The 26,061-nt window shown below is 40.4% G+C and overlaps 1 protein-coding gene across 2 annotated transcripts in view; it reads left to right on the forward strand.

The window, feature by feature from the left end:
* The window catches only part of KIT (KIT proto-oncogene, receptor tyrosine kinase), an 85,699-nt gene that overhangs the window by 34,078 nt on the left and 25,560 nt on the right, over positions 1–26,061 (forward strand). For both annotated transcript variants that reach the window (XM_082611045.1, XM_082611046.1), the window contains exons 2-7: positions 4,287–4,556; positions 8,008–8,289; positions 9,587–9,723; positions 15,912–16,080; positions 20,202–20,391; positions 22,791–22,906. In XM_082611045.1, the coding sequence (XP_082467171.1) occupies positions 4,287–4,556; positions 8,008–8,289; positions 9,587–9,723; positions 15,912–16,080; positions 20,202–20,391; positions 22,791–22,906 (1,164 nt within the window). The remainder of the gene's footprint in view (positions 1–4,286; positions 4,557–8,007; positions 8,290–9,586; positions 9,724–15,911; positions 16,081–20,201; positions 20,392–22,790; positions 22,907–26,061) is intronic.

Raw genomic sequence — 26,061 nt, forward strand, 5'->3', positions numbered from 1 at the left:
CTTACCTAGGATGCTTTACTGCTTCACTGTAATAGCTACCATTTATTACAAACTGCAGTGCTGTGTTAAGCTCCTTGCGTGTATTTATCGCATTTGATTTGCATTAGAACTCTGTGAAATGAGGGTATTTCTATCATCATTTTCCAGATGTGGAAACTTGGGCACAGAAAGCCCTAGTGGCCTGCCTTAGGTCACACAGCTAAACCTTGCCTACGTTGGGGTGGCAGGTCTCCAGAAGTCAACAGTATTTATTCAACCAGGTTGTAGTATCTGCATATGCCCTTAAGACCCACTCATGAGAAGATTGAATTGATTGAAATATATTGCAATATAAATTCTTGAGAACTTTTGGATTCAGTTTACTGTCAACGTCATTCATATGGACTAAGAAGTACTCCTTTTTTATTTTTTTGGCTGTGCCATGTGGCTTGTGGAATCTTAGTTCCCCAACCAGGGATTGAACCCAGGCCCACAGCAGGGAAAGCACCAAGTCTTAACCACTGGACTGCCAGGGAATTCCCGGAAGTATTCCTTTTTTAAAGGGGATAAATAATTGAAATAATAGCGTCTCCATTTACCGCTGTGCCCATTTTCATTATTTAATGCACTGTATGACTTTAAAAATAATCCTAACCACTTCATTCCCACATTCTGGCTCCTCCATTTAGATGCTCAGTCTAGTGGGCACACACAGTCTCGTCCATAGCACTTCTCATACTGTTGGTGCTCAGTAACATTTTTTGTTTAACATCTTTATTGGAGTATAATTGCTTTACAATGTGTTAGTTTCTGCTGTATAACAAAGTGAATCAGCTAAACGTGTACATATATCCCCATATCTCCTCCCTCTTGCGTCTCCCTCCCACCCTCCCTATCCCAGCCCTCTAAGTGGTCACAAAGCACCGAGCTGATCTCCCTGTGCTATGCGGCTGCTTCCCACTAGCTATCTATTTTACATTGGGTAGTGTATATATGTCCATGCCCTCTCTCACTTCATCCCAGCTTACCCTTTCCCCTCCCCGTGTCCTCAAGTCCATTCTCTACGTCTGTGTCTTTACTCCTGTCCTACCCGTAGGTTCTTCAGAACCTTTTTTTTTTTTTAGATTCCATATATATGCGTTAGCATACAGTATTTGTTTTTCTCTTTCTGACTTAACTTCACTCTGTATGACAGACTCTAGGTCCGTCCACCTCACTACAAATATCTCAATTTCATTTCTTTTCATGGCTGAGTAATATTCCATTGTATATATGTGCCACATCTTCTTTATCCATTCATCTGTCAATGGACACTGAGGTTGCTTCCACGTCCTGGCTATTGTAAATAGAGCTGCAATGAACATTGTGGTACATGACTCTTTTTGAATTATGGTTTCTCGGGGTATATGCCTGGTAGTGGGATTGCTGGGTCATATGGTAATTCTATTTTTAGTTTTTTAAGGAACCTCCATACTGTTCTCCATAGTGGCTGTATCCATTTACATTCCCACCAACAGTGCAAGAGGGCTCCTTTTTCTCCACACCCTCTCCAGCATGTATTGTTTCTAGATTTTTTGATGATGGCCATTCTGACTGGTGTGAAGTGATACCTCATTGTAGTTTTGATTTACATTTCTCTCATGATTAGTGATGTTGAGCATTCTTTCATGTGTTTGTTGGCAATCTGTATATCTTCTTTGGAGAAATGTCTGTTTAGGTCTTCTGCCCAGTTTTGGATTGGGTTTTTTGCTTTTTTGAAATTGGGTGCTCAGTAACATTTGATGATTATGATTGAACTTACTGTTAATCTTCTGTGAATCAAGGTTGCTGAGCATCTTCTGATCTGGGGGTGTACGTTGCATGACATCATGGAGCTACAGTTGATGCCATGGTTGGAAGGTGCCCAGATGAAATATTTGTCTGAGTAACAAAGTGAAACTGAGACTGGTCATTTATACACACCTTCAGGGGGCAACTTCATCCCTTCTTTAGAGCACCTTTGGTTTGTCTCTCTCCATGGATTTTGTTTCTTCTATCTTCAAATGCCAGCAGGCCTCCTATTTTTTTTTTTTTTAACTTTTAACCTTGTTTGACTACAGACCTATTTCTTCTGTGGTTTCTCCTGCCACAGCTCTCTAAGAAGAGGTCTACACTTGCAGCCTTTAACCTTGAAGCCAGCAGAAATTCCCACTCAACTGAAATTGGATTTTCTGTGGTATCTTTCTAACCAAGTCTGGGGAGGCTTGGTTCGTTCCCTTTGATCTTGCTCAGCATCTGCCCTGGGACCCACCCACCTTCTCTTTGAAACGTTTTGTGTGTTGCCTGCCTTGACTCTTTAGCCTCTCCCCTTCCTTTCCGGTGGTCTCATTTTCAAAAATCTCTTTTGACTCTTTCCTACCCCCTCTTAGCTGGTAAGATCGGTACTCATTGTGTTCCTCTTTTGTCTACAAACCCTTTCCTTGGATTATTTGTTCCTGTCTTTTAACTTCACAGGTATTACTCTTCTTCCACCATCGGAATTTCTGGTTGTCAGGTGAGAAGTCCATCTACCGCCCAGGTAGCACCTGGGAGCAGGTCTCTTGCTTCTCCCTTCCCTGTCCCTTTCTGACCCTCGCTTTCTTCTTCTTTTCTTTTTTCTTTTTTTTTTTTTTGCGGTACGCAGGCCTCTCACTGTTGTGGCCTCCCGTTGTGGAGCACAGGCTCCGGACGCGCAGGCTCAGCAGCCATGGCTCACAGGCCCAGCCGCTCCGCGGCATGTGGGATCTTCCCGGACCGGGGCACAAACCCGCATCCCCTGCATCGGCAGGCGGACTCTCAACCACTGCACCACCAGGGAAGCCCTGACCCTCCCTTTCTATCTCCATCTTTGTCCTGAACTTGTGGAGAGGCTCCTGGTATGGCCTACTCCTGCTGCCGCCCCTTCCTCTACCTGGCTTGGATGGCTTTTGCTCTTCATTAACCCACGTCAGTTCTGTCTCTGACCTTGTATGTGTGCAGGGGGCACAAATCCCAGGCACATGAACCATTCCCCCCATGATCCTGCAGAAGTAGCTGAAAGCCCCCCAGGGGGCTCTGTTATCCTGGTGCCCTAGCCCATCTCACCCAGGTCATATGTGAGTCAACCTTTTGTATTTTTCATGGCACTCTAGCCACTAATGTGCTCTTCCTCTGGCAGTCTCAGATCTTCCTCTTTTTGTCTCAGATCCTTGCTGTGGGTTCTGTGGCTTCTGCCTACCTGAGGACCAGAGCTTTTCACTGGTTTCCGTGAATCCAGTTGATCTCTGGTATCTCACTGTGCATGAGTGTCTCCGTGGCATATATCTCTGGTACATGTCTGTCTTTTCTTTCTCCTCTTCTTATATTGTGAAAATCCAGCCCACTTCTTTTTCTTTAGCCTAAAGCTAAACCTTGTATCTTTGTTTCATTATTCTGACATTGAACACTGTGTACTTTAAGCTCTGGAGTGTAAGGACTGTGTGTCCTATTTATGTGGATTTTCTCCCAGCACCTAACAGTGCTTTTGTAGATCACAAGTAATGAACAGATACTTGCCTTCATGCTACAGATGCATGCATACACAAATGAATGAATGAATTGGCTGCTGTGAATTTTCTAAGGTTCAGGTTTCATATTCAGAGTCTATAGTTTATATCTTTAAACTAGTTTCCTATGTAGGAAACCTCTCTAGGCATTAGGTTGATCAGGCTGCAACCCAACGTAGGCCAGGAAATCTCATGATCTGATCATTAAAATAAGATTTTCATTTTCTGCCTTATTATTTGAAACTTATAGATAGTCCTTTTTTGATGACCATCACCATATAAGGAGAATTGCATAGAAATAACTGAATTCACAAAGTTTTAAGAAAAAGCCAAGTTAATCATGATCATGTACGTTTTGCTTAAAGAGTGACAACCCAGTATTTTTTTTTTAATAGTGTTTAAGATTTTGTTTTTGTTGTTTCTAGACTGGGTGTCAGCATGTCAGTATCATTGCAATGGCCTATGTTCAGAGTGGAAACTTGACCCCGCTGTGTGTTTAACCCAGAGAAGGCCATGGCATCCAGCAAGTCTTGGCTTGCATACCAAGGGTGACCCTCAGGATTAATTGAGGGTTGCAGAAAATAACTTAATTTTCTAGATGAACTTGAGAAACTTTAAAAAGCACTCTCTGCCCATAAATAGCTGGGCAGCTTTGTCCTATTTTTATTGTCGAGTACACAGAAGATGGAAATCAATATTGGAAGAAATCCTTATTTCGCCTAAGAAAAAGATCACATTCAACACGATTTTCATTTTTCTTGGCAGGCTCTTCTCAACCATCTGTGAGTCCAGGGGAACTGTCTCCACCATCCATCCATCCAGCAAAATCAGAGTTAATTGTCAGTGTCGGCGATGAGATTAGGCTGTTATGCACCGACCCAGGATTTGTCAAGTGGACGTTTGAGACTCTCGGTCAGTTGAGAGAGAAAACATACCCAGAATGGATCACCAAGAAAGCAGAGGCCACAAATACAGGCAATTACACATGCACCAATGAAGGCGGCTTGAGCGGTTCCATTTATGTGTTTGTTAGAGGTAAATGCTCAGCTTTCTTTGATGCTATACTTAGACAACTTTATATCCTGTCCTTAATTAGGGATGACATATAGATGGCTGAGTCATGGATAAAATATTACTGGCTGGGTCTAGGAAGCATAAGTCAAATTTTTATTGTTAGTTTCCCCCGTCTTTTGATACATAGTGGCTTTGGGTATGACTCCAGCTGAAGGTCTGCAAGGCTGTGATACTCTTCCTAATGAGATTACAATATGGTTTAGCCCATTTGTCCTGGTGATGTGAGTAAACCCTGAGAATAAATTAGGCCCTTTGGGAAGGTGGCATTTTAATGCCTTGAGATTCCAGATACTCCCACTTAGTAAAAACATTTCAGGGAACTAAAGGCCTCTAAAGGCCTAAACAGACCAAAGCTTCAAATGAATTGACCCATTTTTAGAGAGTAAATTCCAGAAAAATAACTCAGTTGGCTAAGCACCCCCTGTCCTTCCTAGGTTCTTAGTAGAAGTCAGTTCATTCATTTAAAAAATTGTGACCTCTTAGAAACAAAAGGAAAATGTGATGGTTGGATTTCTGTACCTCATCTCATGTGATGAATGCAGTGATTCATCTGTGTTTGTGCTTTTAATATCCTTGTCAGGAGGAGATTTCCTAGGGGGCTAGGGGCAGGGATAATAGAGGAGTCTCTTTTTGCTGATGTAAAAACTAAAGCACTTAAAGCTTAAGACACATACCCACATTATAGGAGGAGAAATAGTTTCAGTTCTAGTCCTGGGTTTGTACCTGGCCTGGGGTCATCCTTGCAACCTCATGCATGGTATTGTGGAAGAGGACCGAATAAACTTATCCTAGATTGTGGATCTGAGCCACCCCTAGAGTCACAGTTCCTTATGGCAACACTTGGATAAGATCGCCTGCTCTGTCTTCCTTATGTAATTGTTATCAGGGAGACAAAATTGTGCAAATTCTAGTTCTGTCAAGGGTTAGTAAAATCGACTCTCATGTTCTCTGTACAGAAGGTTGCCGTGAAACTGACGCTGCCTCTCCTTAGTTTATCTTTTACTCTTTCCTGGGTGGGTCGCTGCAAAGAAAGACGCGTTGAAAAGCCACAGCTAGCCTCCGGGTATGGTTCCATAATTGTTGAGGCAACCATGTTCTGTTCTTTTACATTCAAGAAGGTACTCTGTAATTTCCAGGTGGTAATGAAGTATCATTCTGCTTATTAATAGGATGGGTAGACAGCTGAATAAATAGGGAAACTGCTGCATTAGCCAAATCAGTCTCACAGAGCTCACAGATTTTCTTGATGGGGGAAGTCATCCCCAATAACTTAGAACTATACTTAATTATTACCAATTTAAGATGTTTGGATGCTTAAGTAATTTGTCTTAAACAGCAATGAAGGAAATTGGGGCATTGCTGTAGGAACTATGACTCAAGTGACTTAGAAAGAATAGATGGAAAATTAACCAGCTATAGCCTCGAACCATATTTCAGGCATTATGAGATAATTTGTTTGCAGAATAACTTAGTAAGGCTGGGAGGTGCATAATTTGTTTTGGAAAACTCTTGGAAAATTGGTCAAAATTATATGATAAGTATATTTCAATTGTGTCATTGATTTTTGTGGAACATCCGATTTACAGGTGGAAAGGACAATTAAAAAACATTTTAAGTGTAATCTGTTGGCCCAACCCTGTATCTGTGTTATCTTTACACAGTAGAGGCGGCAGCATATTGTGTATACAGAATGAGGTTTGTATTTGCTTATATGAGGTCCCAGTCGACCGGAGGCTTTCCCAGTCCATGCCTGGTGTCCTGGCATAATTATTAAGAGTACCCCTTTCAGTCACAAGTATCCTGGTTTGGACAATCAAGTATTTGCCATAGCATTTCTGAAACTCATAAGCTCCCCGTTTGCATATCAATTTATTTGATTTCTAGAAGTTCTATTTATACATATCTTTTAAGGAATATGAATAGAGAGAGGCCCACGTGTTATTTATACTGTGTGGCCTCCTGATAGTTTTCTAGATTCTATTCAGAATCTGGAGGATCCTGGAGACTGGGATCTCTGGAAAGAGGCCCACGCAGAGGGGTTAGGGTTTTGTAGGAATGAAAACACTAAATGACAATTTTATGATGATTCAGTTTTGTTCATTTTCAGTCTTAATTGTACTCTATTGTTACTTATAAGCTGATTGAAATTTATCTTAATGAAGAAAGAATTGTGTGGAAAGTCCCTGTGCTCAGGGTGTTCACCTGGTTGTTCTCAGGAACTTTCTGAAACCCGTGTTGTTACAAACAATGGAGATGCTGGTAATTCTCTCACTTTATAAGGAAAAACATCTGGACCCCTCCAGCTCATTCTCCACATTGATGTACTCTGCACTGTTACTACTGATTATCATCCAAGCTTCAGGCTGACCCATGGGGTTCCCATATTCCTTTCTTCTTAGCACATCTTGAGTACTGATAACATGGGCTAGTCCCCTTTTTAAACATTTCTTATTTTTTTCCCTTTCCTCTCATTGAATACCCTCACATGGCTCCTAGATCGTGGTCATTTTGCCTCCCTCTAAACCTCTATGTTCTTCTTTTAATTCATAGACTCTTCCCCATGCCTCTCCCTTAGTCTTGGAGGTGTAGTGTACATATTTGACTTTGAAGTCAAGCACCCTTGGGGACAAATGAGGCAAGTTATTGTATCACCAGAGGGAAATTATTTCACCTTTCTGAACTAAATAGGTCTTCTTACTTGTTAAATAGATTTTTTAAAAAACATACGATTAATTTGGAAACTGGTACAACATGGAAGTATATTTGGACACTTTTCAAAAAAGTGATAAAGGCTCATGCAAAAGTAGAAGTTGTGTCAATTAGATAAGATCAAAACAAATTCCAGATTGGACAGTAGGTGGGAAAGTCCTGAACAAGGTATAATTCCACTTTTTCCCACCCTATTAGATACCATCAGGCTGGCTTATTCTTGGCCCAGTTTCTTTGGAGTGTTACCTGCTGTAGAAAAAAAGTAATTATTACAATAAAATATTCCCAGAGCTTTAAGAGTTCAAATTGTGGTATCAGTCAGACCTGGCTTTGAGTTCTGTCTTGCCATTTCTGGGCTGTGTCACTTAAGGAGAGTTACTGTTTTTGAGACTTCAGTTTATCGATAAAATGGTGATAATGATAGTGCCTGTCGCATAGGGGTGTATTGAGGATTAAATGAGAGTGAGAAGTATGTAATGGTCCAGGCTTAGTGCCTGACACATGGGAAGTGTTTACCAAGTGCTAACTCTTCCTTATTAGTATGATTCGGATAAATTCTACTTTTGTTTGCAAAGAATAAAGTCAGCAGCCATTTGGGCCATTAGGGATTGTTGTTATGAGCGGCAATGTTTTAGATTTTTATAAAATGTTTTCAGTGTCTGTGACCAAGCCATTCAAACTACTGGTTGTTGATATGCTGTAGATCCTGAGAAGCTTTTCCTGGTTGAGCTTCCCTTGTACGGGAAGGAAGGCAACGACACACTGGTCCGCTGTCCTCTGACAGACCCAGAGGTGACCAATTACTCCCTCACGGGGTGCGAGGGGAAACCTCTTCCCAAGGACTTGACATTTGTCGCTGACCCCAAGGCCGGCATCACTATCAGAAACGTGAAGCGTGAGTATCATCGGCTCTGTCTACACTGCTCGGCGAACCAGAAGGGCAAGTCCGTGCTGTCGAAGAAATTCACCCTGAAAGTGAGGGCAGGTACGGGCCCTTGTTTGCTTTCTTCTGGGAGTTGGAGCATCCTTTGATCTAAAAGAAGGCTTCTCTCTTCTCACTGGTCCAACTTAGTATGTCACTCAGGTAGCTTCTCGGATCGTTTCCCCCAGCCTCAAAATAATGCTGGCTGCTTGTGAATACCTTATTTCACAGTCTCCATCCCGTGTGTTGGGTCCATGACCACCTCCAGCTGGGTGTGTCTACCAGGGATGGGCATTCAGATGGTCCTGGGGACAGTCTTTAAACCTACTGACATCAGGACATCCCAAAGTTTCATAATTGCACAAACTGTTCCTTCCAAGAGAAACTCATTGGGAAGCCTTAGTTACACTGAAAAGATTAGCATACAGATTTTTCATTCCTTGATTTACTATTGATCTATAAATTGACTTCCTCCTCAGCTATTTAATTTTTTTTTTTTCTTTCGGTACGCGGGCCTCTCACTGTTGTGGCCTCTCCCGTTGTGGAGCACAGGCTCCGGACGTGCAGGCTCAGTGGCCATGGCTCACGGGCCCAGCCACTCCGCGGCATGTGGGATCTTCCCGGACTGGGGCACGAACCTGCGTCCCCTGCATCGGCAGGTGGACTCTCAACCACTGTGCCACCAGGGAAGCCCTCAGCTATTTAATTTTAATACTTTCTCAAACTATTCACAATCTGAGGAGGAAAGTACCAGCTGACTTTGGACCTTGTTATTAATGTGGCATTATATTTTGATAGCTGGAAGATACCCAGATTTTTGTATTTCAGAGATCATCTAACTCAATGCCAGTTGGCATTTAGCTATTGAGTAATTTTTATTAAGGCTTTTGAAAAAGGATGCTCTTTGGAATTAAGGAAAGTTTGATTATTGAAAACCTGTGATTTTAAGAAATAAGATGTTATTTTTACATCACATGGGAAAGATGCCTGTTTGGTTAAAAGAATATAATTAGTTGGTGGTCACATTCTCATGAAACCAGCAAGTCAAATAAAGATGAAGGCAGCTTCACTATGCCAGGGCTTCTACCTATTTCAAAATAGCATTGCTCAGGATTATTATAATCTCAAAGTAGACAGTCTATCTTTTTCACTCGGTGTTAATGAAGTTACTTGAGGGATGTCCGATTTAATTGCTGATGTCTTCAAATATACAAGTAATACAGATCGGTTAGTACCATACTTTATATCTTATTTAAAAGACCACAAAGTGAGCTGGGCACAGCTGAGGAAAAATGGTAAGTTAAAACGTTATGCTATACTACAGCCAGTTATTTGAGGGCCACGTTTCGTTTTATTCTAGCCATCAGAGCTGTGCCTGTTGTGTCTGTGTCCAAAGCCAGCTATCTTCTCAGGGAAGGGGAAGAATTTGCAGTGATGTGCTTGATAAAAGACGTGTCTAGCTCTGTGGACTCAATGTGGATAAGGGAAAACAGCCAGGTGAGTGGATTGTTTTCTCCATTGGCCTCAATGTATCATTCTCTCTGTGTGGGAGAGTTGAAGGTTTTTCTTTAAAAGAGTCTATTTTTTAAAAATTTATTTTCTTGAAGTAGAGTTGATTTACAATGTGGTGTTAATTTCTGCTGTACAGCAAAGTGATTCAGTTATACATACATATATACATTCTTTTATATATTCTAGAAAAGTCTGTTAATTGTCCTGGGGATGGCTCAGCTGGTGTGTCTGTCAGAGGTGGAACTGTCTGGAGTGTGTACAGATGTGTATTTACCCCTTTCATTGCACCATATGTAGATGTGTACGTTCATTATGAGTAACAAAGAAATGTCATTTTGTACATTTATTTTGAGAAAGTCGTAGAGAAAACTTCAGACTTGTTATTACTCCATGCTGTTTCTTTGAATGACTTCCGTGGGGGGAAAAAATTAATGGTTCAGTGAGTAACTACCTTGATTTTTAAAGCTACTATGGCAACTATTCAGGCCAGATTATTTAAAATATTGGGGAAAGTTGCCAGTTTTTTTCCTTCCATATTTAAAACATAAATCAATGGTCTCAGATGTTAGCCAAGAAGCCCTTCCCTCTGCCACAGAGAGAGCTATCTATTTGAGAGATTTCTTTTTGTATGGATCTGATTTCCTCCTTTGAGGCTGCTTACCCGAGATCAGGTTGCTAATGGTTTTCTATTTGTTTTAGTCGCTATTAATAAAATGGTTGTCATCAATCTGAAACATTTGGACACGTTTAGGTTATCATTCATTTAACAAATGCATATTGAATGTCTACTGTATGTCAGATACCGTGTTAGGCATATCTTAAAATTAAATAAAATTTAGCCAGTTATATTTGAAGGTTTTTCTCCCTCTCTAATACTCATATTAATAACAAGGTCTTTAAAATGTCCAGTTTCCCTAATATTTTACCTTAAGATTCCCATTGACTGAGTTTTTAATAATTTTTGTTTGAATGATGTTGGCCAACTAGTTAATTTGCTATCGTGGTAGTTTTTCTTTAGTACACACATGCGTATTACATTGGAAGAAAGGAAATACTGTCTTTTCATCCTCCTCTTCCTCTTCTTCCACCTCATGCTCTGTATCCAACATTGGCAGTTTCATGCCTGTTTAGAGAATCCTTTGCTAAACAAGTAACTATGGTGATTAGCAAAATGCAAACCATTATAATGGCGTTCATGTAGACCTGTGATGGATGATACCTTGCTAAGTGAAGCCTGCCATTAACAGGAGAATGGAACCAGTGGGTCAGAGAAACAAGTCCTATCATAAAACCAAAAGCTCACATATGAATTTTTGACTAACCTTATAGAACACAGTCCCATATTAATTGCCTTTCTATGATCCTTGATTTCAGATGAGAGAACAATTTATGGTGTGTGGAACTGAGCCTCTACAATAACTTGAAAATTAGCCTTTTTGAGATGAGCATTAAATTGCCCCAGGCAGTTGTGTTCTGAACCACTTTTTCCCAGGAGTCCTGCATGCCATTCCCAATTAATCCACTGGCGCTGGTAGATAAGCCTGCAGTGTTGGGAACTCTCTGGGGAAATCGCAGTGAGCACCTCCAAGGCTTAAGGAAAAGCAAATCACGTGCAAACAATATGTAATGTGTGACTGGCAGATGGGGCTCATGGCTGTATGCCAGGGTTCATCCATGAATCTTTTATTGATACCCTTTGGCTTAATTTGGAATACCTAGCACTGTTAATAGCACTATCAAATTCTTTAAAAATCCGTAGTATTTGATCTGGATCTTTTAGAATAAGTTTAACTCACAATGAAATTTAGGGTAAAACAACTCTTGTAGTATGTTTGCAGCTGTTTGTTTTAAAACGTAAGAGAGTCTTGGAGTTTATTCAACACTGTGAATCTTGGTTAGCTTTTCTAAGGCTTCTAAACCCTCATATTTTTGCTTGCTTTTATTATGATCTTTGACAGTATCCTAAATTATGGCCTTCGGGTTTGGGTGTTGATGTTGTATCAATTATTAACAAACTATTCCTTCTAGCACCAATGTATTCATTGTCCTGTTTAGCTCCCTAAACAGGGACTCCTGGGCTCTTGCAGGAACTAGAAGGAAGATACCGGGAATCTAGAATATAGTCTGTGACCTGTCCCTTGTCACTCTGCCTTTGCTGAGGAGAAGTCTGTATGATGGACTGGAAGAGGCCAGAGAAAAATGTCACTTCCCCTTTGTCTCTTCTTAACAATTACTCTTAGGCAGGAAAATGTCAGCTTTCTGCCAATTATTAGAAGAATCTCTTAGAAGGGATTATCTTCAAATCGACATAGCGCTCCAAACCGGAAAGGCCTTTAAAGATTATTCTCTCATTGCCTTTTAGAAACAAAAGCTGAGACCATAGTGGGTGGCATCCTTGACTTGGCCAAGATCTCACAGTTAGTTAACCAAGCAGGTTTCTCTTCTTTTTAATTCCAAAACATTCAACTTTGGCAGTCAGCTTTTATGTATGCTTATCTTAGTGAAAAAATTTCCAAAAATATAATAACATGAGAAAAAAAGAAATAGCTATAATTCTAACACTGTACATTAGCAGCGCTGTGCAGTAGAAATATAATGTGAGCCTCCTGTGTAATTTAAAATTTTCTAGTAGGCACATGACAGAGTAAAAAAAAAAGTAAAATTGATTTTAATGTATTTTATTTAACCCAATATATCAAAAATATTTTATCATATAATTAACATTAAAAAAATTTTTTAACATCTATATTGGAGTATAATTGCTTTACAATGGTGTGTTAGTTTCTGCTTTATAACAAAGTGAATCAGTTATACATATACATATGTTCCCATATCTCTTCCCTCTTGTGTCTCCCTCCCTCCCACCCTCCCTATCCCATCCCTCTATGTGGTCACAAAGCACCGAGCTGATCTCCCTGTGCTATGCGGCTGCTTCCCACTAGCTATTTTACGTTTGGTAGTGTATATATGTCCATGCCACTCTCTCACTTTGTCCCAGCTTACCCTTCCCCCTCCCTGTATCCTCAAGTCCATTCTCTAGTAGGTCTGCATCTTTATTCCCGTCTTGCCCCTAGGTTCTTCATGACCATGTTTTTTTTCTTAGATTCCATATATATGTGTTAGCATACAGTATTTGTTCTTCTCTTGCTGACTTACTTCACTCTGTATGACAGACTCTAGGTCCATCCACCTCACTACAAATAACTCAGTTTCGTTTCTTTTTATGGCTAATATTCCATTGTATATATGTGCCACATCTTCTTTATCCATTCATCTGTCGATGGACACTGAGGTTGCTTCCATGTCCTGGCTATTGTAAATAGAGCTGCAGTGAACATTGTGGTACATGACTCTTTTTGAATTATGGTTTTCTCAGGGTATATATGCCCAGTAGCGGGATTGCTGGGTCATATGGTAGTTCTATTTTTAGTTTTTTAAGGAACCTCCATACTGTTCTCCGTAGTGGCTGCATCAATTTACGTTCCCACCAACAGTGCAAGAGGGTTCCCTTTTCTTTGCACCCTCTCCAGCATTTATTGTTTGTAGAACTTTTGATGATGGCCATTCTGACCGGTGTGAGATGATATCTCACTGTAGTTTTCATTTGCATTTCTCTAATGATTTATGATGTTGAGCATTCTTTCATGTGTTTGTTGGCAATCTGTATATATCTTCTTTGGAGAAATGTCTATTTAGGTCTTCTGCCCATTTTTGGATTGGGTTGTTTGTTATTTTGATATTGAGCTGCATGAGCTGTTTGTAAATTTTTGAGATTAATCCTTTGTCAGTTGCTTCATTTGCAAATATTTTCTCCCATTCTGAGGGTTGTCTTTTTGTCTTGTTTATGGTTTCCTTTGCTGTGCAAAAGCTTTTAAGTTTCATTAGGTCCCATGTGTTTATTTTTGTCTTTATTTCCATTTCTCTAGGAGGTGGGTCAAAAAGGATCTTGCTGTGATTTATGTCATAGAGTGTTCTGCCTATGTTTTCCTCTAAGAGTCTGATAGTGTCTGGCCTTACATTTAGGTCTTTAATCCATTTTGAGCTTATTTTTGTGTATGGTGTTAGGGAGTGCTCTAATCTCATACTTTTACATGTACCTGTCCAGTTTTCCCAGCATCACTTATTGAAGAGGCTCTCTTTTCTCCACTGTATATTCTTCCCTCCTTTATCAAAGATAAAGTGACCATATGTGCATGGGTTTATCTCTGGGCTTTCTATCCTGTTCCATTGATCTGTATTTCTGTTTTTGTGCCAGTATCATACTGCCTTGATTACTGTAGCTCTGTAGTATAGTCTGAAGTCAGGGAGCCTGATTCCTCCAGCTCCATTTTTCATTCTCAAGATTTCTTTGGCTATTCGGGGTCTTTTGTGTTTCCATACAAATTTTGAAATTTTTTGTTCTAGTTCTGTGAAAAATGCCAGTGGTAGTTTGATAGGGATTGCATTGAATCTGTAGATTACTTTGGGTAGTAGAGTCATTTTCACAATGTTGATTCTTCCAATCCAAGAACATGGTATATCTCTCCATCTATTTGTATCATTTTCTGCATACAGGTCTTTTGTCTCCTTAGGTAGGTTTATTCCTAGATATTTTATTCTTTTTGTTGCAGTGGTAAATGGGAGTGTTTTCTTAATTTCACTTTCAGATTTTTTCATCATTAGTGTATAGGAATGCTAGAGATTTCTATGCATTAATTTTGTATCCTGCTACTTTACCAAATTCATAACATAAAAATTATTGATGGGATATTTTACACTACTTTTTTCATATTAAGTCTTTAAAATCTGGGACATATTTTGTATTTACAACACAACTCAATTTGGACCTACTACATTTCAAGTGCTCAGTAGTCTCAAGTGGTTAGTCCTTATAAGTGCTATATTGCCTACATTTTTTTTTCATGTTTATTTTCTCTCTCCCCTCATGCATATGTATTAACACATGGTTGCTGTCTTAAGGTACACTCATTTTATGCTTTTTACATAAAAGAAGCATTTTTCTTATTTTCACGTATTCATAATTTTGATACCTGGTATACATTTAGGTCTTCTCCAATTTTTCACCACAGTAAATATCTTGGAGCTTTTGTTTTCTTGTTTTTTGTTTTCTTGTTTCCTTGAGATAAATTTCCTGGAGTTGCTCAGTGGTCTGAACATGCTTCCAAGTTGCTTTCCAGAAGGACTGTTCAGATTTACAGTACCGTAAGAATGGTCTAATGCTAATAGGTTCACAATAGCCTGGCCAGGGAATCACCCTTGATCTTGTTCCATGTCAATATCAGCTCCTGTTTATTTTCTTTTTTAGTTGCTTCCCTTCCCCCATTGTAATAGGAATGTGTTCATGTTACAGAAAATTTGGAAGATGCAGAAAGCTGTATGCTATTCCTTTTAATCTTTTCAGAGAGTGGTTATAGTTTATATTATGGTTGTTTCCCCATGACGTTTTCCATACAAGAAATGTCTCCATGTCTTATCTGCAGATAAATATTAACAGTGGCGTGGTGATACCACAAGAGTAAATGCACAACCTTTTCTCTTCAGCTCATGTGTAAATAATTTGGGATTTTGTCTTATATGTCTTATATACTTTGGAACTCCCTTTAATACTTGCCAAAATTCTGCTGGGTAAGAACTATAGGATGAATTTTCGAGTTAGTCTTAGACACTGTAAGTCTATTTTTATTCATGAAAATAATATAAATGTTAATAAAATAGAACGATTGTTACTAGTGATGTGTTTTCTTTCAATCAATGGGATGTAGAATAGAAAAAAATATATACAACAGAAAATATTGATAGGATATAAATATGCTGACTTGTAAAATATCAGTATCCTGTATTATTTCTTATATAAGAACTTTTAAATTTTGGAACTGTTAAAAAAGATTTAGCACTGCAGAGAATTTGGAATTATGTATGCTGTGGTTATTAAGAAATGAATTTTCATGTTTTTACAATCATTAGTAATGACTATCTTTCAATATAATCCTGTAATATGAAGTGTTCCAATGACAGACTTGTCATGGTGTTTTATTATACTTACTTAAGTAGTGATAATGAATGCTAATACGGAGAAGTTAATTGCTGCTATTTTTAATTTATCTAGGAAAGATCCTGAATATAAATTTTATGGTAATCTTTGATTTTTTTCCCTTCCCTTCTGAAACTAGCAGACTAAAGAACAGGTGAAGAGGAATAGCTGGCATCAGGGTGACTTCAATTTTCTTCGTCAGGAAAGATTGACTATCAGCTCAGCAAGAGTTAATGACTCTGGTGTGTTCATGTGTTATGCCAATAATACTTTTGGATCAGCAAATGTCACAACAACCTTAGAAGTAGTAGGTAAATATCTCTGGGAATGGATAAATTACTGGCATAGTGAATGAAGAAATTACTAGATAGTTTCCTTTTTACGTTAATGGAATGTTGAACAGATTCTTAGGGTTTTTATTATTACTGAATGAATGGATGAATATATGAAAGAAAATGATCTTTGTAGCCTCTTCCAACTAGAGCACAAAAGCAAATTCTACCAGTTTAATAGAGGCAGGTGGAAAGTTGTAACTGTGAAGCTATTTGAACATGTCATTCTCTGCTTACCTCCTCTACCTCAACAAATACAATGTAGATTGAGCCTTTCCAGAAACTCTAGTCCTTGCTGAATGACTTGAGTTTGGAAATGGATGGAGACTTCTCTGTGGAGGAAGGCATATGCTTAGAGCTTAATGTATTTCTCTGAATCTTTTGGTGAGGTTCCGCAGCCTTTTGGTTTATCGTTTTATGATTCATGGGCTCTAGTCACCGTTTGTAGCAGGAAGGACTGAATTGGCTTCTCCTCCTCAGTACACCCCTGACCTCACCCTGTCCTCCAGCCTTATAGGCTGTAGAATAAACCTTCAGGAAGGCAGCCCACCAGGCATGGGTCATTGATTCTACAGAGCATAAACTGAAACATGGTAATCTGTGCCCTAACCCCATCATTATCTGGCATACACAACTGGTTTAATCTTCCGTGCTTTAGATCTTACTGAATATTTATTTCCCAAGCATCTACTTAATGAGATCAGAGTGTGGTATTTTGAATTACTGAAAATAATAATAATTTTTTTTTTTTTTTTTTTTTTTTTTGCGGTACGCGGGCCTCTCACTCTTGTGGCCTCTCCCGTTGCGGAGCACAGGCTCCGGACGCGCAGGCTCAGCGGCCATGGCTCACGGGCCTAGCCGCTCCGCGGCATGTGGGATCTTCCCAGACCGGGGCACGAACCCGTGTCCCCTGCATCGGCAGGCGGACTCTCAACCAATGCGCCACCGGGGAAGCCCAATAATAATTTTAAAATTACTTTGTTTACACTTTTCTTGTCTTTTGAGTACTGTTTGCATTTAATCTATTTTCTTGTCTTTTTAATGCAACCATATTCTCAGCGCTTGACTTTAAGTACTTGTAGGGTGGTGAAATTCATCATGAGCAATAATAAAATGATGTGATATTTGTTTTCATTTCTCTCCTTTCCCCCATATTTCTTCAATAATTTATGTAACAGTGTTAGAGGTCTGCGATTTATCCCACAATAATCTCATATGATTTTGGCGTCTCTGCCCATGTTGTAACGGAAAGTATCTCACCAGACTGAACGTGAAAAAGACACTTTACTTGCAATTACAGAGCCAGCCCAGAGGAAGGGTACTACTCTGTCCCTAAACGTGATTGTGAACCATTTATTAATTTGAATAAAAGGCTATGCTTTTAAAATATTAAACTCCATAAGTGCTAATTTGCTAAGTTGATTAGGGAGCATGTTGATATATCAGCTTCAGCTCCAGAAAGCAATTAGTAAGGATGTTTGGAGCTTATTGTTGTATGTAATCAGATTTTTAAAATCCATTCATCAATTTCCAAGAATATAGCTGTATAACTGGAAAGACTTGAGGCCGTGAAACCTGAATCTGGCTTTGTACTATTTCAGGAGTGGGTCGGGATGGGACGAACAGTAAGAGACAAAGAGAAAACGAATTTCTTTAGGGGCTGGGAGTAGGATTTGGACACAGTGTGGAGTAGCGCAAAACACAAGGCTTCCGGGTGGCCCCAACCTGGTTTTGAGTTGGAGCTCTGCCACTTACTTAACTTTCAAATGCACCCCACTTTAACTCTGCCTGCATTTTCTCTTCCAAGAAACATAGCCTCTAACTCCCAAGGCTGTGGAGGGAGAAAGGCCATATATTTTGCAGATGTGCCCGGCACAGTGTTTGCACTTGATTAAATGTTAATGTCTCATCAATTTCTTAAGTCATCCTCTGTACCAACCCAGGTGGGGTTCTTTGAGTCTAATAATTCTTACACTTCATGAATTTGAAGCTGTGTCCTATTATAGGACATAAAACTATATTGAGCAAACTGGACTATAGAAAACTCAGGAGAACTTTAGTATTTTGTACATGATGATAGGGAGAGAAATCAGTGGAAATATTGTTGTCTGTGGTGTTTGAATATTTTGCATTGTGTGATATCTTTGAATTTATGACCTTGAGTACCTGAAAATTTAATGTGACATTCAGACAAAACATTTATTTCCTCAAAATTAATCTAAATTAGCTTAAAGAATGGCAGGGGTGTACCATTTATGATTCGGGTATTAGAACAAAGTGGCGTTTTAATTTCATTTGGATGATTTTTGATTTTCACCTGAAAAATATCTTTTCCATTGATACAAAGGACAGTTTGACTCCATTTTTTTATTCTGAATCTGTAGGAAACTAAAGGAGAGTCAAATACTCTAATGTCAACCTCATGGGGGCTATCAATATATTTAACCAAACAGTGCCAAAGACAATGGCACTGTTTGGTTAAATGACAATATAAAACGTTATAATTAACTTTCAAATTTTGAAAAATAAATGGAAGATTAAAACTCTTCCATAATTCCACAAACTTGATATAACCTTTTTTAGGATTTGGTATATGGTTATATTTTTATATGCAACAGGGTTTTAATTATACATACAATTTTATGTTCTCTCTCTTTCTCACTTAAAGTATGTGGAGACTCTAGGCTGTGCAACAGTAAAGAGACCAGCCTTGGGTTCTTACAGACCTGTATTCACATATAGGCTCTGCTTTGGGTAGCCAGCTATATGGCTTTCCAGGACTTGATTTCTTTTTCATCTATAATTAGCGGTTACAAGCGTTCTCTTTCAGTATTGTTATAAGTTAAATGTTTGTCATAATTATTAAATAAAGTGTATGCTAAAGAACTTAAGGCAGTTCTAATAGTAAGCATTCCATAAATGGAGGCTATAAATACGATATTGGCAATTATTTTATGATGGTCTTTTTCAAGCTCTTCCTTGTATTGTTATTATTATATAATAATTTCTAAGGGCTGCTTTATTTACTTAGCCAGTTCTCTATTTTCTCATTTTTAAAATTATTATGACTAGTGTAAATAACACTTCTTTTTGCACGTAGCCATCTACCTCACTAAGAAGAGTTCTCTGGATTAAATTGAAAAATAGATAATTTTTAAAAATCTATATTGCTAAATGCTTTCCAAAAGAGTTGTGCCCATTTACAAAGTGCTACTTTAATTACACTTGCAAAATTATTGAATTTATTTCAGATTAGTTTTGCTGTTTTTCCAGAGTGGGTATACATTATTTTTTAACAGCTTTATTGAAGTTTTGCTACTTTTAATATGTGAAAAGGAATGCCTTATTTAAATTAGTAGTTTATTTTTCCTTCTATATTTTTATGTCCTCTTTCTCCTATTACCTTAATTAATTTTCCTATATATAGATATTTTTTGAAAATGTTTATGTATTTAGATTTGTCTTTTATGATTTTTATTTCTTTGGTTGCTTCTAAAAAGCCTAGAAAACTCCCCTTGCCCTCCCTCCACAAAGTTTGATAGAAGTAAATTCCGTTGTGTAGTTAAAAATATGGTTTAATTATTAAAATGCTGTCTTAGATTCATTTGTGATATATGATATGGTAAGAAGACCTAAGTTTATTTTTCTCTAAATACTAAATGACATTCTTGCAACATTTTTATTAAATATTGGGGCTCTCTTCCCCTTCTTGATTTATGACATCTTCTTATCACATATACCCAGATCTTGGATCTGGGTATGGGCTAACTATTTAGTCCAAATACTTTTTAGCCTAATAAACATCAGGACTGGTAGTTCTAGAAGACTTATAAGATGGTGATAGATCTTTAACAGACTTGCTTAAGAGACAGAGATAAGAGAATAAACATTTCCAACATGTGTCCTTTCTCACTTTATGACTATGATTCTCCAAGAGCAAAATAAAGTGTAAAATGGCTAGTCAGAATTCTTACTTGTCATTGCCAATTAATACTGGAAATCAGTCAATATCTTTATAATCCAAAGATGAAGTTTTGTTATTCGTCAAGATAACATTTTGGGGATAACAGTTTCTTTCTGTCTCATTCTGCTGTGATTAGATAAAGGATTCATTAACATCTTCCCTATGATGAATACAACAGTATTTGTAAACGATGGCGAGAATGTGGATCTGGTTGTCGAGTATGAGGCATATCCCAAACCTGAACACCGACAGTGGATATATATGAACAAAACTTCCACTGACAAGTGGGAAGATTACCCCAAGTCTGAGAATGAAAGTAACATCAGGTAAGAAAAGGGCCTTGTTTGGGGAATTACACGTTCCCCCCACCCCGTCCCCTTGGCTTACCGGATCCTATTTCTGTGACCCGTCAATGTATGAGAGGACAGCTGATACAGAAGGAAGTTTGGGGCTGCTTCCTGAGTCGTCATCATTTCATTTTGCTGTGTGTTTAGAGCACACAGAAAAGTCCATGCGTCAGTTTTCTTGTTTGTAAATTGGAGGATAGTTCTCTCCTAGAGTTCTGAGGATAGTTCATAGCAGTGACTAGCATATACTAGGACACATTAAGTAATTCTCTTCAGAGAAAGAGAAATGTTATTGCCTTTAATCATTTTTTTAAAACTGTAAGAAAACTAAAAATCATTAAGCATCTTTGGGCCAGGCGGGGAACCTAAGTTTCTTTTACATCAGACATCTCTCTCTCTCTCTCTTTTTTTTAATTTTTACTTACTTACTTATTTATTTATGGCTGTGTTGGGTCTTCGTTGCTGCATGCGGGCTTTCTCTAGTTGCGGTGAGCCGGGGCTACTTTTTGTTGCGGTGCATGGGCTTCTCATTGTCGTGGCTTCTCTTGTTGAGGAGCACGGGCTCTAGGCGTATGGGCTTCAGTAGTTGTGTCACATGGGCTCTGTAGTTGTGGCTCGCGGGCTGTAGAGCGCAGGCTCAGTAGTTGTGGTGCACGGGCTTAGTTGCTCTGTGGCATGTGGGATCTTCCTGGACCAGGGCTCGAACCCGTGTCCCCTGCATTGGCAGGCAGATTCTTAACCACTGCGCCACCAGGGAAGCCCCAGACCTCTCATTTGATCCTCAAAACACTTACAATAAAAACAGTAGAAATAGTGACACTTCATTGTAAGCTGTGTGTGCTTTTTTCCTGCCATGTGCTGTTCAAAGTCCCTCATGTACATTAACTCAATAATTTTGGTCCTCACAAATCCAATGAGGAAGCACTCTTACTTCCCTTCTTTCTATAGAAGAGGAATCTGAGACCTAGATGGGTTAATTTGATCAAGAGCCCACGGCTGATAAGAGGTAGGTGCCTAGATAGAGTTAGTATTTCGTCCTAGTCAGGAGCTCTTGGCTGTTGTAAGAGTGTGGATAAGAAAGGATGCTGTCCTGGGCCTCGGTCTAAGGGTTGGAGGGAAGAGCATGGATTGGGAGGTGTCCAGGCTTCCTCCTTAAAGGTGATCGAAGGGCTAGGAAAGAGGCAGGAGCTGAGGATGCTCTCAGGAGTCTGGTTGTGGCAGCCAGGTTGGATGGTAAGAGGCAGTACTATTCGAGAGGGAGGGGGCAAAGGCAATGAGCTCAGCTTGGGGTTTGTTGAATTTGAGGTTGACTGTGGGATCTGGAGCGGGGGTGTTCAGGTAGAATGTATCGTAGGTCAGCTTCCCTGGATGCAGCGCCTGCGGGAGGGATTCACAGGCAGGGTCTTCATTAAAGGAGAGAGAGACCTGGCGGGGAGTTGGGGGGAACAGGGTAGGGAGGGGAAAGGACAGAAGAAAGGGTGTGGGTGAGCCACAGTCCAGTCCCAGGGGCATTCTGGACTGGGGGGCGTGGGATGTGAGCATAGGTCTGTAGAGGAAGAAGGCATAGGACAGGGAGGTCTGGACTAGAGGTCAGGATCTGTGAGCAGACAGTAAGAAGTTCAGGGGAGCGTGGATTGCCCAGGGAGCACGTGCAGTGTGAGAGGAGAGACTGAACCAGCCACCGAGTGTCGAGTCGATTGTGGGGGTCAAGGGGCGCCCAGGGCGCTCCGTCCATGCTGGAGCCCGTGTCAGTAATGCCCCCGATGGTGGTACTGCGTGCTCAGTTATCACAGCCATCTATGATGTCCTTGCGGTGAAACAGAAGGTCGAATAGCACATGCTGCAGAGGACACTGGGAAGAAGCAGCGGCGGGGGGGGGGTGTGTAGGAGGAAAGCCAGGAGACGGTGGTGTCACAAGAAGGAAGGTGAGGGCAGCGGTATTGACCTTGCCGTGTGACCCTGAAGCATCTGCATGGAGACACCTACATGGAGATGCCTGCCAGCCTGGCGTTTTGCCAGGCAGGTGCTGTTAAAGCAGGGCGGGCGAGTTCAGGACACTGATGAGAGGGAGGCTGAACAGGGCAGAGAAGGATGCGGCCGTGGGGACAGCTCAGGAAGAGGAAGAGGCTGCCATGTCTGTGAGGTTGCTTTAATGCCGAGAGAGCCTTTCCCCACTCTGTATTCTCACACGCCAGGCATCTGTCCCAAATGAAATACATATGTGTGTTCTTGTTTGTTAATGTGGATCTTGTTAATACTGAATTAAGTGGGGCATATTTTTCCAAAATAAGCATGTATTTCCAGGTAGAAACTGATAAAGCCACACGCTCCGAGGCCGGCCGTCCACAGGTGACTGATGGGTTGTCCTTTCTTTGTAGATATGTAAGTGAACTTCATCTAACCAGATTAAAAGGGACCGAAGGAGGCACTTACACATTTCTCGTGTCCAATTCTGATGCGAATTCTTCTGTGACATTTAATGTTTACGTGAACAGTGAGTAGAACGAATGGCTCCTTTTTATTTTTTTATTCTTTTAAGTTGTGGCTAGTGTTTGTAACAGCTGCTGCACTGAGTTCACTGTGTACTGGGTCAATAACGTTTCATGATAATTTGACCTTAACAAAGACCTCGTGGTTTGGTGGTTGGAAGACTGTGTACAAAAACCAATTCCTTGTCCTACATTTCACTGACCACATGACCTTGTAGCTGGCACTCAGATGCTGGGTGCTGCCTTTGAAGTCAACAGAGGAGCCATAGAAGTTAAAAATAGCAAACAGTTTGAGGGAGAATGTATTCTTACTGATTGTTGAAATGGGGAGCCGGAGGTTGAATAGGAGCTAGATTATGGTATTAGGTGGGAAAGAAGTGCTATCAAGCCCTGACAAACAATTTCTCGTTACAACACTTTCTCTTTCGGGGTTGGGGTATTCTTTTTTTTTTTTTTTTTTTTTTTTTGCGGTACGCGGGCCTCTCACTGCTCTGGCCTCTCCCGTTGCGGAGCACAGGCTCCGGACGCGCAGGCCCAGCAGCCATGGCTCACGGGGCCAGCCTCTCCGCGGCTTGTGGGATCTTCCCGGACCAGGGAACGAACCCATATCCCCTGCATCGGCAGGCGGACTCTCAACCACTGCGCCACCAGGGAAGCCCATGTTGGGGTATTCTTTGTGTGAGATGAATGCAGTATCGCTCAGCTCAGTGGGTCCCCACTGCGTATCGCGTGGAGGCTGTGGGAGAAGGGAACAGGTGGTTTAGGGTGGGAGGATGGCAGTGGACGTGGGAACCTGAACACCTGAGCCCCGTGTGGCCCACATCCCACAGTGTCTTGGGGCAGCTTCTCTGCACAGAGGCTGATGCCTGGGGCTGTGCTCACCAGCTGGGACTTTTGCCAAATGTAAGGCCTGCTCTGCTCTGGGGCCCCCTGCATTTCCCAGGAAGGGTGGCAGGTGCCTGCCACACCACACCAGCCAGGGGACCAGAGGCAGGAGGCCTCCAAAGACACGGAATCCCAAGGGACCGGCCCACAAAATGACCATCGGAATTAGCCATCCGGGGCATGACGGGGTGGGGGTGGGGCGTGAGGAGACAACCTGGCACATTCCCTAGAGAACAGCTTAGTAACAGCTTGTGTGTGTTGGGCTGCACGATGGGAGCCAATTCCCTGTCCTCCAGGAGCTTATTACTTGCTGCATAGAGTGATTTTCCATCATTACTTCACTGATGCTGCCGCTCACCAGCGTGGTGGGGTGGCGAGCGTGATCCCTTTACAGATGAAGACAGGAAGCAGCTAGCAAGTGACCCTCAAGACAGGTTTTTGATGGCTAATCTGGAGTCTTTTGTCAATTCCAGCATTTCCAAAATCGTGTTTCCTGAACAAGGTATTAACATGTATTTAGATAAAAGAGCATCACATCTGCATAAACATTTTTCTTAACTACAGACCTTCTCAGCATCCTTCATATGCTAACGTGTATTTTGCCTGCCCAGGAGGAGGCATGGGAATGAGCATATATCTCACATTTGTATGACCACAGAACTCTGCTTTTCCAAGGGAAACATGTTAATTAACATCTCAGTTCCTGGGGACAATTTTGATTATGTGGTATCTCATTGGCCTGCAATTCAAATATCTCTAGATTAATTCAGTTGTTAATCAGAAGAGTTTAGTGTATTACACATGGGCAAAACTACCTGCTTACTGTTCAAGTAATTGAAGAGATGATTGCAGGTAAATCAATATCCTTGCAAGCGTCATATCCATACTGTCCATACAAAACTTTATTTAGGGTGTTCTAGTGCAGTGCTTCTCAAACTGTCTGTGGTAAAGGACCTTTTGTATTTTTAATTTCTTATAAAATACAATACTTCTTATTGTATTAGATCAATACTTATTATAAAATACAGAAAGAACCAGTCACTAGAGAAGTGAGATGGAAAAGAGCAAAGATATATAAAATCCAAGAATGGATTTTTTTTATTATTAGATTTCAACGGATACAATTAAGTCAAATTGCTTAGTCTCGGTTTCTATGCTTAGGTCCCCAGTACCAGTAGATCATGGACATGGCCTACTCGACAGGCCTCACTTTCAGAAGCATAGTAGTTGGGAACTTTATAAAATTGTGTCGTTTGCATTTCTCTTTCCCTGGCTTCAAGGTCCAGGGTGCATTAAGATCTGTCTCTTTCCCCCTTTTTCCTGCTTCCATTTGCCAGTGTGTGTGGTCTGCCAGTCAGTCATGAGTCATTGACCTTAGAAAGACATCTCTTAAGTCACCCTTTCTTTTCTCAGGGTGACAAAATTGCTACCTTTTTACTTACCAGCCTAATTTGCCATCCGATAGGATCGGTGTTAATGACCTCTGCTGGTGAATTCACGCCTGTTTGAAACTAGAGAGGAAATGGCCTGAACTGTCCCAAATTATCCCTTCTTGGATTCCCTGTTAGTGCAGGAGGCCTTTTCTATTGTATACTCTGGGGCCTGGGTCGCAAATACCTCCCAGCACGTACTGAGCTCCTGCTTCATGGCACTGGGCACACGGATGAGGGTGTGTAGTGTCTGCCCTCGTAGGTTAAGCTCTTCAGGGAGTCTCTTCATTGATGTCAGTTTATTACAAACACTAAGCTGACTATAAAGGCATTTATTTCACTTAACCTAACATGCTGGATTTCTTGATCTCCAAATGCTTTGACAGAGGTAGCATTTTTGTGTGAATCTTTTATCTGTTTCTTATGAAGTATGTCCCAATTGCTCTTCACAGATATAGTTAGCTAATTTCTTTGTTAACTTTATTTTTTGGATTGAAAAAAAATTCTAATTGATGTATCATGGGGCCAGATTTTTTTTAATGTTAAATTTAAAATCAAAAGCTAAAAATAGTTTTAAAATTTAAACTTGGACCAGTTGTGTCTATTTTGACATACCATTTTAGCTGAGCCAAATACATATGTAGATCTACTGCATATTTTATTCTGTAAATAAGCTTAGCCCCAAGGGTGAAAGGAATTGTGCTCTGCAAGAACTAGAATGAATAAAAATCAGAATAATAAATGCATGCTATTACTGTAGGAATTCAGGCTACTTTCACTCAGTGACAGGGATGCATAATTGCTTAATAGATTCAGCTATGAGAAATGCTCAGGAAGATCCTTGA

This window comes from Mesoplodon mirus, assembly GCF_964341445.2.
Source record: "Mesoplodon mirus genome assembly, chromosome: 2".
In the NCBI taxonomy this organism is placed as follows: Eukaryota; Metazoa; Chordata; class Mammalia; order Artiodactyla; family Ziphiidae; genus Mesoplodon; species Mesoplodon mirus.